The 15,546-nt window shown below is 43.7% G+C and overlaps 7 protein-coding genes across 7 annotated transcripts; 3 read left to right on the top strand and 4 right to left on the bottom strand.

The window, feature by feature from the left end:
* Positions 1-258: 258 nt before the first annotated feature.
* Positions 259-1,194, bottom strand: ATNIH1004_009267 (uncharacterized protein; the record flags this gene model as incomplete). The annotated part of the gene is made up of 1 exon (XM_033573865.1): positions 259-1,194. One exon carries the CDS (start codon positions 1,192-1,194, stop codon positions 259-261), a length of 936 nt encoding a protein of 311 aa, XP_033424417.1.
* Positions 1,195-1,949: 755 nt separating this feature from the next.
* Positions 1,950-2,873, bottom strand: ATNIH1004_009266 (uncharacterized protein; the record flags this gene model as incomplete). Its single annotated transcript, XM_033573864.1, has 2 exons — positions 1,950-2,348; positions 2,703-2,873. The coding sequence occupies 2 exons, from the start codon at positions 2,871-2,873 to the stop codon at positions 1,950-1,952; spliced, it is 570 nt and encodes a 189-aa protein (XP_033424416.1).
* A 1,275-nt stretch (positions 2,874-4,148) lies between these two features.
* ATNIH1004_009265 (NADPH oxidase family protein) lies at positions 4,149-4,973 on the top strand (the record flags this gene model as incomplete). Its single annotated transcript, XM_033573863.1, has 3 exons — positions 4,149-4,452; positions 4,504-4,565; positions 4,614-4,973. The coding sequence occupies 3 exons, from the start codon at positions 4,149-4,151 to the stop codon at positions 4,971-4,973; spliced, it is 726 nt and encodes a 241-aa protein (XP_033424415.1).
* Positions 4,974-5,228: 255 nt separating this feature from the next.
* On the bottom strand, positions 5,229-6,446 carry ATNIH1004_009264 (class I SAM-dependent methyltransferase; the record flags this gene model as incomplete). Its single annotated transcript, XM_033573862.1, has 2 exons — positions 5,229-6,332; positions 6,378-6,446. 2 exons carry the CDS (start codon positions 6,444-6,446, stop codon positions 5,229-5,231), a joined length of 1,173 nt encoding a protein of 390 aa, XP_033424414.1.
* A 4,225-nt stretch (positions 6,447-10,671) lies between these two features.
* Positions 10,672-11,991, bottom strand: ATNIH1004_009263 (uncharacterized protein; the record flags this gene model as incomplete). The annotated part of the gene is made up of 3 exons (XM_033573861.1): positions 10,672-10,785; positions 11,615-11,718; positions 11,775-11,991. The coding sequence occupies 3 exons, from the start codon at positions 11,989-11,991 to the stop codon at positions 10,672-10,674; spliced, it is 435 nt and encodes a 144-aa protein (XP_033424413.1).
* Positions 11,992-13,106: 1,115 nt separating this feature from the next.
* Positions 13,107-13,712, top strand: ATNIH1004_009262 (uncharacterized protein; the record flags this gene model as incomplete). The annotated part of the gene is made up of 4 exons (XM_033573860.1): positions 13,107-13,304; positions 13,370-13,427; positions 13,476-13,562; positions 13,612-13,712. The coding sequence occupies 4 exons, from the start codon at positions 13,107-13,109 to the stop codon at positions 13,710-13,712; spliced, it is 444 nt and encodes a 147-aa protein (XP_033424412.1).
* A 712-nt stretch (positions 13,713-14,424) lies between these two features.
* On the top strand, positions 14,425-15,058 carry ATNIH1004_009261 (uncharacterized protein; the record flags this gene model as incomplete). The annotated part of the gene is made up of 4 exons (XM_033573859.1): positions 14,425-14,557; positions 14,614-14,748; positions 14,794-14,880; positions 14,928-15,058. 4 exons carry the CDS (start codon positions 14,425-14,427, stop codon positions 15,056-15,058), a joined length of 486 nt encoding a protein of 161 aa, XP_033424411.1.
* Between the last annotated feature and the right edge of the window lie 488 nt (positions 15,059-15,546).

The following is a 15,546-nucleotide window of genomic DNA, read 5'->3' as shown; positions in this document are numbered from 1 at the left end:
TATACACAACGTTCTGTAGGGTTCAATCGCTACTAAAAATAACCAGGTCTTTTAAAATACATTTAAAAATTAGCGAACAAAGATCAACGGAGCTCAGCGCTAATATAATGGAGCTCTGGTCTTTTGCACATATGTAATTCCGTTCAGTATCCTGGAAGATTTAAGCTAATGTATGAGGTGGGATAATGCTGAGAGATTGTGTAGGCCCAATGAATTCTACTATAACACTATCCTAGTACACTATTCTAGTACACTACTCTAGTGCAGCGTATTGAATGCATAAAAGACGACAAGCCAGACACAAGCCAGGTTCAAACCAATAATCTGCATTGCTCCAGCTGCCGACCTAAAATTGGTTTCGTGTGATGATGGAAACACTGTCGGGGTATACACAGAAGTTGTTCCAGATGCCCTACCAGAAGCGGTAACAATGGGAGTTGGTGCTTCGTGACTCTTCAACAGTGGTTCAGAGTGGCTGGTGTATGGACTGGTCGAGGACCGACGATAAGCGCTGCTCATCACGGGACTACTCGCAACACGAGATGAGCTCATAATGCGAAAGCTCGAACTAGTTTTCGCTGCTCCATATCGGCCAAAGCTTTGGCTGGTATATGGGCTGCTTGAGGACTGATGATGAGCGCTGCTCATCACGGGACTACTTGCAATATGGGATAGGCTCATAATGTGAGAGCTAGAGCCCGCTTTCGCAGCTCCATGTAGGCCGAACGTTTGGCTTGATAGATGTGGTGCATTAAGAATAAAAAGCAAGTCCGGAGAACAGCCATCGATCTTTGCTGGACCACAGAAGAAGATACGAGGCTCTGAATCTCTCACGACAAATTGTTTCTCGTCTTCAACCAGCGCGGCTTCAGGGATTCCACATGGGTACTGAGACGACAGCAGATCGCACGAGAGACCTTCAATTTGAAAGCTGACAAGATCTCCAACATTGACACTAAGCTGGTTAGGTTGAAAGCGTGGCTGCCCATCGCCAACCTTAACATGGAATGTCTGGTGTGCGGCAAGTGCGGAGGTGGTTGGGGCCACTGGAATCAAGCTAAGGTCGGTGATAGTTCGGGTCACCGGGATCACACTAATAGTGGTGGTAGTTGGGGTCACTGGGATCACGCTAAGACCAGCTTGCGCAGATGACAAGCGAAGCAGGATAAGAAGGGCTATAATGGAGATAATCATGATGCCGGGCTGGCTAGTATCTAATTTCGATATCAACTACACTCATATATATATATATATGTAAATCGCAAAATTCACCATGTCACCTTTGAAGCTTTCCGACTATCTACACACTGTCTCCGGCGGCAATGGCGGTCTATTTTTAGTACATGAGCGATATATATATGCAGGTATGGGTCTTCAAAGAGAAGGCAAACAAAGATGTCTACCCCAGCGAACAGAAAGCGAGCTTTGGCGCGGGCCACTTGCCGCCAGGAATTATCAGAACATCTTGGTATGTCGCGATCATCTTGCCTCCACCAAGCTAACAAGTAAGAAAACACACTCTCTATCACAGTAGCCGCGTCCGAGGTACGGCTCCATCCTCTTCCAAGCGACCCCTATAGATGGCAGTACAGTGAACACTATAGTCATCTATTTAAAAGAAACCTCAGCGACCTCTCTACAAAAAACTATATTGATATTCCCGGGGCCCTGCGGAACGGTCACATTTGGGCAGTCAAGCAAGTTGATCCTTATGAGCGAACAAATCCAGATCCACAGGAAAGAGACACCAACAAGAGACTTCAAGAAGAACTGGACAATCTAAGAAAAGAACGAGCCCATCTGCAAAGCGAAAATGAACGGTTGCGGAAGCTTCTTCACATCCACATCCGAAGGTCAAAAATCTTGCACCTATCGCTCACAAAAGCCGGTGAACAAACAGGTTCAGCGGTTCACATTATAGAACAACTCAAGAAGGTGCTGGGTGGGGATCACAAGATAGCATAGTCCTTCGTGTGTGTATCATCTAGAGCAATGCCGTATGAAAGAAGCAACTGTGCTTCCAACGCCGCAAGTTTTTGGGATACACTACTCAGGGATGCGCGAATTATTGCTCCGGCCTTTTGTGTGGTAGAAGACATTATAATAAAAGCATCTGACAGTTCATGCTGCTTCGATGCCGATTGTAGGGCATCCTGTATTGAACGATATATCTCACGCGCATCATTGAATACCCTCATCAGAGATATATGCGCTTCCTGATGAAATGCAAGCTCCTGTCGAAGCCGCCCAATCTCTCGTTGGAGGTCTGGTATAGTTAGGGGGGTATCGAGCTTCGATTGCCTCAAACTGCTTGACATCCGCTCGATATTGACAGTTTTACCGCCATTCTGTAAAATAAGGTGGTCAAGTGGCGTTGGTTCTGGGGAGTCCATTATATGCAGATGGGTTGAAGGGAACGAAAGTAGATTGTCATTCTTCGCAGTAGGTACAGTACATGAAAGACTTAAATACTAAATTCTACCTGCAACTGCAAGCCCCAACCAGTGGGCGCTTCTGGAATTATCACTCAACCCTCCTGTACCTTGGTATGTCCAATCGGGTTCTGACTACCTCCTGACGATACGATCGGGCCTCAGACCTTGGCCTTAAAATCAAGAAGTCATCGTTGGTTCTCGTCCGCGGATGCTCTAGAGCCTGATATAATTAATTTAGGATTTACACACCACTTTAATAGGACTCACATGTACGATAGCAGGTACATCATCATGTGTTTTGAAAATCCATTGGCGGTTCATATTGTCAGTCAAGACCACCACTGCGTGCATGTCAAACTCATTGCAGAGTTGGCGCAGTTTGCGGAAGACCGTTCTGCGCCGTCGGCCTTCGGATGATTTCGATGTTTGAGGTTCCATGATGAAGAATAGTAGTTTTGCGCTTTTGCAATTTTGTATTGTTGTGGGAAAGTGATGATGAACGAAGGAAGAAACGAACCGGGCGATACCCTGAATTTATAACTTATTGCTGCGTTAACGCTGACGAATGTCAAAAATAGTACGCTTAATCGCCCACGAGCTCGGAACTGATAGATGCCGCTTGGATTGGTGGACAGAAGGATGAAAATAGTGATGTAGTCGCCCACGGGATCCGAAAATAGTTCACATAACGCCCACGATTTCTAAAAATGAACGGAGCATGTGCTCGCTGTTTCTGCCCAGAATATTTATTTTCGAATGCCCTCCCCAAAGTGGCCAAACCAAGGAGAAAATGGATTCAACTCAATTATACGCGTGTACCTTGGGGGGTATTATTGTCTGTCTGCTTGTCTCTCGTATTATCCGATCTTGGGCGCGACGGCAACGCTGGCCACTCTGGATTGTCCGCCCGAGTAGATTTGTCTACCGGAAAATAATCTTCTTTCTTCTCAGGCATGTCGTTTATCCCCAAGTGTTTCGTAGGTGCTCGAGATACTGGGTTCTTTTACAGTCTATTTACTGGGCAGGGACGCTCACCTGCAACTTTATCAAAGCACACACCCTTCCAGCAATAGCAGCGCGTGCCGGAAACCTTGCTCTTCTAAATCTTATCCCCTTATTATTTGCCGGCCGACTGAGCCTGGCTGCGGACCTTCTAGGTCTGCCTATTCGATCCTATATCGGGATGCATGGGACTTTCGGAGCTATGACCTGTACTCAGACCGCTTTGCATGCCATTATTTCTATTAAAAATAGAGGATGGTCCCCAGCGCACCCGATCCAATTCTACGGACTCTTGGTAAGGCCTTCTCGTTCGCTATTCAACAGCGATACTAACAGGAGCAGGCACTTTCAGCTTTCTCATTGTCCATTGTTCTTCTTGTCGTTCGAAAATGCCTCTATGAGGTATTTATTAAGATGCACTACTTCCTTGCCATGGTGGCTTTGGTAGCGATCTGGCGTCATGTGCGACTCCAGAAGGTTTTTTTGCCCAGATATACATGGTGGTAGGCAGTAGCATTTTAATTGGGACGACCCTACTGCATTGGGATTATGCTTCTTGTCCGGAATGTCACTGTTCACCGATTTGGCTCGAGGGCCCAAGTCTACAGGGGTAAGGATTCAGCTCAGATTGTCATACCAGTCAATCGGCCGTTTACAGTCCATGCTGGCATGACGGTATATATTTGGATGCCCGGAGTTAGTTTCTTCTCGATGTTCTACAGTCACCCGTTTTCCATAGCATGGTGGGAAGTTAATGAGCAAGGGAAAGCGACGAGCATCTCCCTTCTGGTCCAGAAGAGAGATGGGTTTACACAAAGCCTTATGGATCACCAGGCCAAAGAGTTCCTTACGTGGTTTGACGGGCCTTACGGTGAACCGGTTGATCTGTCATCATATAACAATATCCTGTTAGTTGCATCAGGAATGGGAATCGCTGCCCAGGTCCCCTATATCCGGGAGCTGCTCAACCATCGCCCGAAATATATTTTTGTGGCGTGGGAACTTGATGACAAGAGTGAGTAATTTATCTTTTCTATAATTCGACGAGATCTCTAATAGCCGCCAGCCAATCTCGATTGGGTCTATCAGTGGATGGACCAGCTTCTTTTGCAGGATCGGGACTCCTACGTATGTCGCACCTTTAAAGATCTGGGGTCTTATACTAATAATGGCCAGATCCTTCGGTTCGGCCTTTATCTGCCCAGTCGTACAAATAGCCCAGAGCAACCAGAACCTTGGAACAGTAAACATGATCGCATCTGGAAGCTGTCCGGTGAAATCGACCCTTGGAAGGTAGTATCAACTGATTTCTGGACGCAAAGTGGAACTTCATTGGTGACAGGTAACCCTTGCCAACAAATATTTGACGCTCAGTCTAACGTGGTAGTTTCTGCAAATAAACGTATCCGAACCAAGATCACGGAAGTCATACAGAAAAGAATGGGGAATGTTGTTGATCTACTTGAGCTCCCCTTTCAACCAACGAGCCCGCAAATACAGCGATATCAGAAAACTAATGCTGGAGAACGGGTATAGCGATCCAATTATATGATGTATTTACCCGGATGGAGACTGCATTGCCTGGCTTGGATTCTATGGAAGGGTGATTATTTGACCTGTCAGCAGAAGGGAAGCAAGTTGGATAGATTTAGCATACAAATTTAGGGGAGTAATCCACATAACCAGTTTAACCCTCCAAAAGGAAGAGCTGCTCTTTCAACTCAGCCAAAAAGGTCCAATACTACAGAAGCATAAGTTACTTCTTGCACCTTGCAGCTCAGATACTTCAGATCATCCGCAGCCGTGGATCGGCTTTCGCGCATTGTATATATGTAAGACATGAAAGCTGTGGATGTTTGGGTTGCAGACCTCCGTTTTCACGTCCGTGATCAAACGGTGGATTTCCTCTGGAGTCCATCTAAGGATCCGTGTAAACGGGGCGAGGCTGAGTGGTTCAATGCTATCAAAGAATACTCTACCATACCAAAGGCCAATGTGTTGTTTCTGGCAGCGAAGGTGCCACTGATTCAAGGGCAGCGTGATTTGCTTGTGCCGAATATCGGTAAACCCAGCCTTCTGCAACTGACTCAATGTCGTGTTACATCGATGGTGTATCGGTCTTAGAGTGACTTCTGTTGCCCATTTCAGGCTTTGGTACCAATACTGTAGAGCTGAACCATCCTTGGTGCGATTCTCACACCTTGGTTCAAGGTCGATCTCAAGTTGCTCAAGCCAGGCACCAGGACGCAGATGGGCAAAAACCTGATTATAGAGCTCCGGCCAGCTGGTAACACTCCCACTACACATCTGAAGCCGGATAACATCCCAGAATCCACTGCCCATTCGCCAGGGAAACTCAAAGTCGAAGGGTGCATAAAAATCACAGTTCTGAGGGCTGTTAGAAGGTTGAATCGGAGAGAGATCGACTCCAACGACAACTGCTTCTGGGTATGCTTTTGCCAAATCAATAGCCCAAATACCCGTTCCACAGCCTAAGTCGAGAAACCGGCCAGTGGGAGGGAGAGGGACGTGGATCAGTTTACCAGTCACCTCCAAGAGCGCTTTGTGGAAAAAATCTAATCGATCCTGCTCTATCTCATCGTTCGGTAACATGTACTTTCCCGCATGAAACTCATGGTATGTCCGATCATTCTCAGTGTAGTCAGCCGCCTTCTCAATGCTTAAAGGCCGGGAACCGTGATGGCTAGAATCTCCGCTCGCGTCGAAAGCAGACTGGCCGGGCTTCAACGGTGGAGAGCTTGGGTGGATTATCTCACGGATGCTCATTATATTTGGCCGACGTTCTGGCGGCTCAGATTGAGCTGGCTTCATCTGACCAAGGGATGAGAGCTGGGAAGCCATCTCAATCCAAGTACGCAAGTTTTCTTGCGGCATCTGCTTCCCGTCAGCGGTAGATGGCCAGGGTTATGGGTGACTCACCACCTTGATAAGAGAGTTTTCCACAATGGGGTCGGGGCTTTTGGCTTTGTGACTATCACGATAGAGCATGACTGGATGAGAGGAAAAGTTGGAATCAAGCGGCGCAGTCAAGTTGCAGGTGCATCGGGCCTAGGCCTTATTATATAGTTTATCGCTTAGCCTTATCAATTTTAGCACTACGCCATTCAGCCTCAGTGCGCTTACCAGGTTCGGATTCTAGTTGAACTTCCCCGGATTAGCGTGTCGTGCCAACGCCGCAAGAGGGTGAGTTGCCGCAACACCTTATTGGCCTGGTGGCATACATTAAAGTTCAGGATCGGCGAACGAATATAGAAAGCTAATATTACAGCAAGAATAATTCCGGCTGAACGCAAAGAGATTCAATTGCTTAGACTAGAGGATAAACTTTCTAACTCACATTTTAGCAAGAGTTTTAATCCTATTACTATTGACTCCAAGGAAATAGGCAGGCTTGCGGGAATTGGAAATGATGTGTGTCCGGATTTGTTATCTACTATTAAATATAGACTACGCAGGGTGGTTGTGTACTTATCAAAACCTTTCCCAATTAAGTAGATAAAAGCAAGAATGCGATGGTAATTGAGGCTTGATGTTTTTATTTTATCCAACGCAAAACAATTAATTCCTTATAAAGTATATTAAAGAACACAATATGTAATATAAATGGGAAAGTTGATGAGCCCATAAGGGCCCTCTCCAAAGTGCAATTCTAATTACAGATAAGGCACTCTAGATTATACATATACTAATAGTCTAGTGGTAATACATTAGGTCTAGTAATCTAGAGGTACTAGGTTCGACTCCTAGTAGGTGCTTGAGTCTATATTAGATCATCTGTACAGCAGTTGGCTAATATCGATTCGTCCAGTGAAAGTTTTTGCCCAGATATGTACGTGGTGGTTGACCACGAAGAGTCATAACCTACGGGTTTTCAACCGAGTGCCTCTGAGCCACTATCGCAAAAGCCTCGAGGATAGTCTCTTTGTGCTTTCCGAATATTTTATACTTACTTTGACCTTGATCGCTAATCTAGCCCTCTATTCCAAGTTGTGCCAGAAAAATTGGCTGGGTGCATGTGTTCTTGATGACGGAGATTGGCTTACTCTATCCCAATTTTCTCGCCCTTATAGGGAAAAGAAAAGAGAAGAAAAACCCTTGTCTTTCACAAAGATATTAATTTTTCCTTCTGCGTACATGTGTTTTTTCTTTACTCTTAGAATCTAGATGATCCGGAGACATACTAACCTCGAGACACATGCTCACCAGCTGTGGTCCTGTTCACATCTAGAATTCTCTATTTTTATCCTTCGCTTAAACCTAATTATAATTTACAGTGAGGGTGAAACAAGTACAATTTGTTATAGCGAAACATCTTGTATCATATCTTCCTATCTAAGAAGTGTCGCTAGTAGACATGAACACACAGTGAATAACGAGCTCTTTTTTACCTTTCTCAGCAACCCAGGTCTTTTCTATGCCAATAAACACATTCGAGAAGAAGAAAGGGTACAACATAGTTGCCATAGTTGCCACACTTTATAATTAAAGGCCGCTTATTATTTCATGCTGGATATCATCTGTCCATTCTTTTTTGAATCCTTCGTGAGCGAGATAACTTGTTCGCTATTTCGTTATAACTTCTCGCATAGCCCTGGGATTGTAATTCCCCGAGTATGTCTGTTAATTCTTGCTGAGACACCCGCTTTTTCGAAATATAAGGCTGCAGAATTGAGAATTCTTCAGGAGTCCACCTTTTAAAGCACTTAAGTTTATATGCTTGTCTCAATTTCCCCATTTTTTGCTGTATTGCCCTGTCAGTTCTATGCGAACCCTTCCTGGCCAAATGATCCCTGATGGTCTTCAGCTCCTTAGCATTAACCCGGCTCTTCCCAACCCATTCCCATAAAACTAAGATCTCGTAATACTCCCAGCAGGAATATTGTTTATCGGAAAGCGGCGGAATAGAGGGGGAAGTAAGAAGATTATGAGACTCTGCATCAATGCTACGGAAAGCACTATGGGAAACAAATATTTTAGAACTTGAGGGGGATAAAGTATACATTATCTCATGGTTTAACTCACCTATTCCCATACATATTCTCTTTACCCCCTAGAAATAGCTCTCGCTCTTTCGGGTGTGTCTCTGTCGGGAACTGTCTCGGTACAATGTGGTGCTGAGTTGGTAATGCACCAGTACTGGTTCTTCTGAGGGTGATATCCCGTGCCGGATCATAGAAAGTGCTGGATGATATATTTTAGTGTTAGATTTGCTTTAGAAAAATAGGATTCCTACCTTTCCTGATACGGCATGTGACAGTTTAAGGTGTTTTTTTGCTCGAGCCCTTTATTATTATACTTACTTCCCAATTGACAATAGATTTGCCTACTTTGGGGGAAGCAGCAAATTTTTTCATCAGGTTGCATGATGATGGACCTGCACCCGCGGATATAAGAAACAAAAGGATTTCCCACTTGCCTACGCCGGGGCGAGGGGGTACTTAATGTGTAGACTGCATCATTAGTTCAGGTTTCCTAAGGCTCCTACTACCCCTGCAAGGATCCGTATGCCAATACCGAAAAGGAATGTGGAGGGATTAGCATCTTCGAGGACATCTTTAAACAATTACAGGTTAATAAATCAGAGAAAATGCTGGTTTATCTGATATGTTACCTACCCAAACAGTCAGCAAGCTAAATAATCTGCCTTCTCTGGGCCAGGCTTAGAATAGCTTTAATAAGATGTCTGGAAGACTATTAGACTAATATCACCCGGCTACTTGGGATGGAAAAAATGGTGAGACTCGGCCTTGGCCTCTTAAGAAACTTTGGGTTGCCCTTTTTTCTTTTTTTTGTTTTTGAAAACGCCCCTGAAAATTTCTTTTCTAAATGTATCTAGGCACGGGGTGTGGATGCACTCTCTCCATTGGATATTGGATATATGCAATTGTTTCTTCTTTGCTCCTAGAATGTGGGCTATCCAGAGAGATATTTCTGGCTGTATAGCTGACCTTGAGACACAAGCTTACCGGCTGTGGCTCTCTTCACAACTACTCCGTAGAAATTCTCTGTTTTATCCTGCGCTTAAACTTAATTAAATTTACTATAGTGATGAAGCAAGCGCAATTTATTATAGTAAAGTTCTTCTTGCCTCACGTCTTCCTATCTAAAGGGTACCGCTAGTAGACATGTGATCAAACACACAGCGAATAACTTGCTCTTCTTCACCTTCCTCAGTAACCCCAATCTTTTCTATGTCCTCCATGCTTGCCCACTTGAATGCGTGGTACTCTCCGGGCTTTATTGTGACATGATTCTGCCATTCTTCTTTTCCTTGGCCACTGGCTTTGATAATAAGGTTAAGCCTTGCCACTTTCTTCTCATTCTGAATAGACAAGGTTTCTTTCGCAAAGTCCGTCCACTCTGCTACTCCCCAACCTGTCTTTTCCTTGATTTTGCGTGAAATAATATCAAACACTAATACATCTCCTTCACCTTTAACTTCTCCCTTAATTCCTCCCCATATACCATTTTTCTCCTGGAGAAGAAGAACTCTTGTATTGGCAGTGTCAACGATAAAGGTGGTAAAGGTAATTTTAAAAACACCAGGCCTCTGTGATTGGAAGTCGCGCAACGGAATATTATAAGGATTTGGGTAAAATGTGCTGATTCCTTCCTCTTGTAGTAGTCAGTATCAGATAAATTATAAACTATAGAAAAATTGCAGGATAACGGAAAATCTCGATTTGGCACTTACTTCCTATGGCTATTTCTAATGAAGGAGAGAGCGAAGAAGTCCTTTCACAACTCATATTGTACACTAATATTGTAAACCATACGTTAGTAGAGGCTTGCTTATGTGGATAAACCGTTCTTACCTCGATAATCCAAATAATACTGGAAGAATAGAAAGAAAATATGAGAGAATTGGAACACTCCTAGAAATAAATGTAAACGTCTCGTTATGTAGCTTAAGGATCAAATAGCTGCAGCCTTGCCTCTTATTGTACCCCTGCTTGCTCGCCATTACAAAAGAAAGCTGTACCATCTGCAAGGATTTTAATTCGCCCCTGCCACATGGGTCCCCCTTTTTTTTTTTTTTGAGACTATTTACTCTTAGGTATCAAGAATAGTACAAGGACCCTATATACGTTTTATTTTTTTTAAAAAATAATTTTGTCCTGGAATTTAAGAATATACGAGGCATATATTTTTTTCATTTATAACTATGTAATGCAACTAGATGTCCGTAAAATATATACCTATATTCTTAATCTCATCCCGTTGTGGGCGGTGGAGGTGGTGCTTCTGGCTTCGTAACACCAGGGGTATCGTAGGCGCCGCGCACATTTCCTGGATCTTTAAAATCTTCATTCCAGCATAAGACACCCTAAACCCGGTCAGCAACTTTAGCTTAGATTTTGTGGCCTATCCTGCCTTGTTTGTCTCTTTATTCTGCGCCATTTTTCACCGCACTACCTTCTAGATAGATTTCAACTTTCGTATGATTAGGTCAAGCATAGGATCAACTCGAGCTAGAAGTATTCAAACCTTGTCACAGGTAGAGGAAGGCCAGCTGAACTTATATCTGACTGTTCTCTGAAAGAGTAGGAAAGGAGGGCAACAATAACAAAAAGAAACCAAAAAACCAACACCAACTCTAGGAGAGATTCCATCGAGATAGCTGTGAAAATCCTATCTTGACTATATGGTTCGATTGGACGCAGTTCTCTACCATGTGGATGGTATGTATAGCTTATATTTATTTGTCTCTGAAATCCATTATTAGACTTTTGCGAGGATCTTGGATAACGGAGATATTTCACGAGAACCAGTAAACTACCTAGGACTCCAATTTGAGCCTCTCAGAAGACTCGAACAATTTACATCAGATAAATAAAGAATTACCAGTAAAATCCATACCTACTACTGTGAATCAATGCTTTGGGGGAAAGAAGACGCCGGAGGTTTTTTCTTAATCCAGCTTGCTCCTCCTCTTTAAAAAATGGTAATGGGCAGAGCACTCTTCCAGTAGTTTGATCGAAATATTTCACTTTAAATACCAAGAATGGCTCCAAATCAGGACCATAACACACTCCCCCATAGCCAAACCAAAACTGGATCTTGTTGCAGATATTTTTATCCAAGATGCAGCTCTCTCTATTTTGCTTTTTCTAAGTTAGCTTCTCGATTAAAATACCCATGCATGACTCACTTACCATCTCGGAAAGACTTGGGAGTATGATCGTCCTGTCACTTTCTACTGATGACGTCCTGGCAGTAGAGGCAGCTGATGGGGCCTTGTCCATGCATATGCCTGATCCTTTAGCAACGTTAATTACTTCGCCTCATCCGAAAACCGATGGTAGAAGAACTTACGAGGGAACAAAGAATAGCTCCGTTCATTGGTTGGCTCACTCTGTGGGTCAGCGCACTGGACCTGGCCAGGAGCAGGAATCGGATGGCGAGCGTCATCTTGTCCGAACGGCAACGGCGTCGCGTTATCCAGGCCATTGTCCAGGTGCCGTTCTAAGTCAGTTATGTCCTCTGAGCGGCAAGTGCCAGGGAGAAACTGCCTCAACCAGCGTAGAATCATAACATGCAGGAATTGGATGTTCAAGCAAGGCATGATTCGTCAAGACAAGAGCCAATTATGCTGTGTAGAGGAGCAGATCTGAACGTACTGTCAAGTAACTGGACTAATCCTGCCTTGTACCTAGGACGAACATGCGGTGAGCAATTCGGGCTTACCTCTGTCTTATATCTTCATATGCGTTTTCTCGTATAGGAATAGATTATCTGGGCATTTGTGATTCCTGGTACCGCGTGCTATTCAGTATTGTGATGCAGGACGCATAAAAGAAATCTCGAACCCTTAATCTGTATAGCAACTTGACTTAGTAGCCAATCCCATCGTCGGAAACTGGTCAATTGATAGGTGAATGATATAGTTAGTGGAAACTTAAATTAATCAATCTATGCTTGCACTTAGGATGAATGTAGGACATGGCAAACAACATCCACCTTCAAAATCATTAGGAATACTCTATAATTGGTTTGTAGGCTGGGATAGGTTAGATAGTGACTGGTTTACGGCCCAGAATAGGTTAAATCATGTACTGGTTTACGGTCCAGAATAGGTTAGATCGTGCATCAGTTTACTGCCCAGAATAGGTTAGAGAGTGACTAGCTTATGGCCCAGAATAGGTTAGAAAGTGACTGGTTTATGGGCCAGAAAAAGTTAGACCGCGCACTGGTTTACAGCCCATAATAGGTTAGATCGTGACGGGTTTACGGCCCAGAATGGTTTAGATCGTTACTGGTTTATGGCCCAGAATTGGTTAGTTCGTGGACTGGTTTACAGCCCAGAATGGGTTAGATCGTGAACTTGTTTGTGCCCCAGAATAGGTTAGAGTGAGACTGTTCGATTGTGACTGGTTTACCTGAGTAGATGAAACACCAGCTCCCAACTTACATCTAGTACTATTGGGCTGTAACTAGGGTCACCGCTGAAAGCAGAGCTGGATACCGACTATTTGATTGCATATACCCATAGTGCATTTAGCGTACTTGAAGAGATCTGGTATCCTGTGAATGAGTATATTAATCCATAGATCGCCCGGTCTTGTGTATAGAGATATATCAGTTTCCGTCACTCTACTTTTCCCTAGCCAATCCAATTTACCTATCACGGTTCTTCTCTTACAAAATATGTCCAGGTTTATAGCTCGCTTCAGTATCTTTCCCAAGGAACTTTTCCGTCTAAATAACGGTAACACAATCCGGATCCGTGACCGAGCTGTCAAGCGGGTTGGCAGTTTTGATGTGACAACTGAAGATGGAAAGGTGAAGCCAAAAGCTGTTGATCACCCTGACACATACCAGCGTACGAGATCTTTAATCTTATGGGTGATATAAACTAATAACATACAGCACCAAACGGTGCCTCGATGAGACCAAACACTAAAACACAGCACGACCTTGTCAAGAACTTCATTGGCAAGGATATGATTGTCTATTCCGTTCCCTTAGGTATGGTACAGTATGGCGAACCATCAGATCGGTGCTAAGTACCCATAGGTACCAAGCTCCCTGACGACTTGACTCTCGTTCATGAAAAAGGAGACCATTTCTCTCTCCAACCAACAAGAGAAATGACTTTAGAAGGTCTGAGTCTTATGCTCCTTCCTAATAATCATGCTAACGGTGCTTATAGAATTTAATTCGAAAATTAACGAGTTTTATAGAATGTCAGCGAAGCAATTCACAAGGGAGCAATGGCTCGAGGCCTATCCGTCACCTTCGGAAACAGCTTAAATCGGCGGACATGTCTTCGAAAATCGTTGATGCGAAATCGCCGCAGTTTTTAGATAAACAGGCCATAGTAAAGTTATGAGACATAGGACACTTGCCGAAAAGTTGGTTTGGACAGCGGGAACTTGTTTGTTATATCGAGGGCTCATAAGAGAGCAATAAAAAGAATATCTTATCTTCGGCTGTAGTACTATCCTTGTGCAGTGGGGCGAAAAATATTTGAACCCCTGATTTGTCTTTGCACGCCGCCTACCTAGTGTCTGACGGTCAAATCCTTCGGATATGAAGATTTAGTGGTAGGTATGATAGGCGGCGGTACTACTATTCTTTGTCAGGTCTTCCATGTAGGCTGGTAAAGTTTTGTGGAGACATCTAGGCTAGTTTCGCCGCTTGGCATTATTAAGTTAGATGTTTGTGGTGTTTGCATCAAACCACCCCGAGTCCCCCAATCCCCATAAGTCGCATATTTATAACTACCATTCCTCTCCTTCCATTCACACTTTCTTCCCTGCCTCCAAATTTCTCTCTGACCTTGTGGTATCTACATATTGAATCTGGACGCTTATTTAATTAATTATTAAGACTTAACTCTGCACCTCATACAATGCTCACAAGAACCAACATTTGGTCTCATCGCACTCGATTTTTACGGGCCACTGCTGAGCGCCAGCGGAAATTCTCTTTGATATCTGTGCACTCCAGTTTCCCAGCAACAATGCATCGCTTCCAGATGCAACCAAAATCGCAACTCTTCGACTTCGAAAAACAGCAGGGACGTTATGTGCGAGACAGCCTAGTAGTATCAGAAGGTGGCCTGGTTTTTCCTAAACTCTCTGGGTCTTTTCCTTGTATGAACGGGCTTTACACTACCTTATTAGTACCATTAATATCTAATCACTTGCAGACTCAAATGGTCCGGTGTTTAGGCCTAATACTTGTTTAATGCAGGAATTACTTCGAACCGACTACGATCGCTATGATGAAGAAGTGGAAGGTGGTTATTCTCCTGCTGATCCGCAAGTTGTGTCTATTAAAAAAGGTTATAATCCAACACTGTACGTGATTTGGTGTCTAACTTTAATAGGAACGGAAATACCCGAAAGTTTAGTGCTCTTCCGCGAAGATTCCTCTCGGTTCTCACTTCAACCGTCACGCCCATTGTTACTGGATGGTAAGTTAATGCACCGAGTATGACATTCTATCTACTAACTTATTAAGATTTCAACAACATACTAGATGAGTTCTACTCAACATCCGCCATCTTAACTAATGCGGCTGATTGGATGGAAACGCATGAATATCACAACGCTTTTGCGGACAATGCAGAGGAGGTTTGGATACAACACTGAGCATTTATCTTGTTTTCTTGGTTTAAGCCTCTTTCTATCCTAGGCGCAACTTCAGTCCATACGTTTCCCAAGTCATATCGCAAGTCGCCAAGTTTAAGAACCACGTTGTCGAGGTTAAAACCTAGACAGTATCATCAAATTGATGTAAATGGAATACGAGGAAAAGAAAAGAGGTCACTATGTTTGACAACGTTCTGGAAACAAATGCGGTCCCCTCTTGTTCCAAGATAGTAATGTAGCTATTATCTATGTCCAAGAGTGTGGTCGCTATTCATCAAGGATACTAGAATGTATATTCTTGCACCCATAGCAACTGTGCTAGGTATGCTATAGGCATGTGTCACACGCTTAACTCCTTGCAAGTTAGAAAGAACTAATACTAAGGACTTTAACTGTTCAAAGCACCTAGAGTATTGGCAAGTAGCAGTAACCTGGGAATAAACTATTGTACTTACATTGATTGTGCTTCAGATTAACAGATTACCTAG

Source organism: Aspergillus tanneri (genome assembly GCF_003426965.1).
Source record: "Aspergillus tanneri strain NIH1004 chromosome Unknown AapTan_6_pilon_pilon_pilon, whole genome shotgun sequence".
Classification (NCBI taxonomy): Eukaryota; Fungi; Ascomycota; class Eurotiomycetes; order Eurotiales; family Aspergillaceae; genus Aspergillus; species Aspergillus tanneri.
The sequence above is the reverse complement of the archived record's forward strand: the minus strand, read 5'-3'. Positions and strand labels throughout refer to the sequence as shown.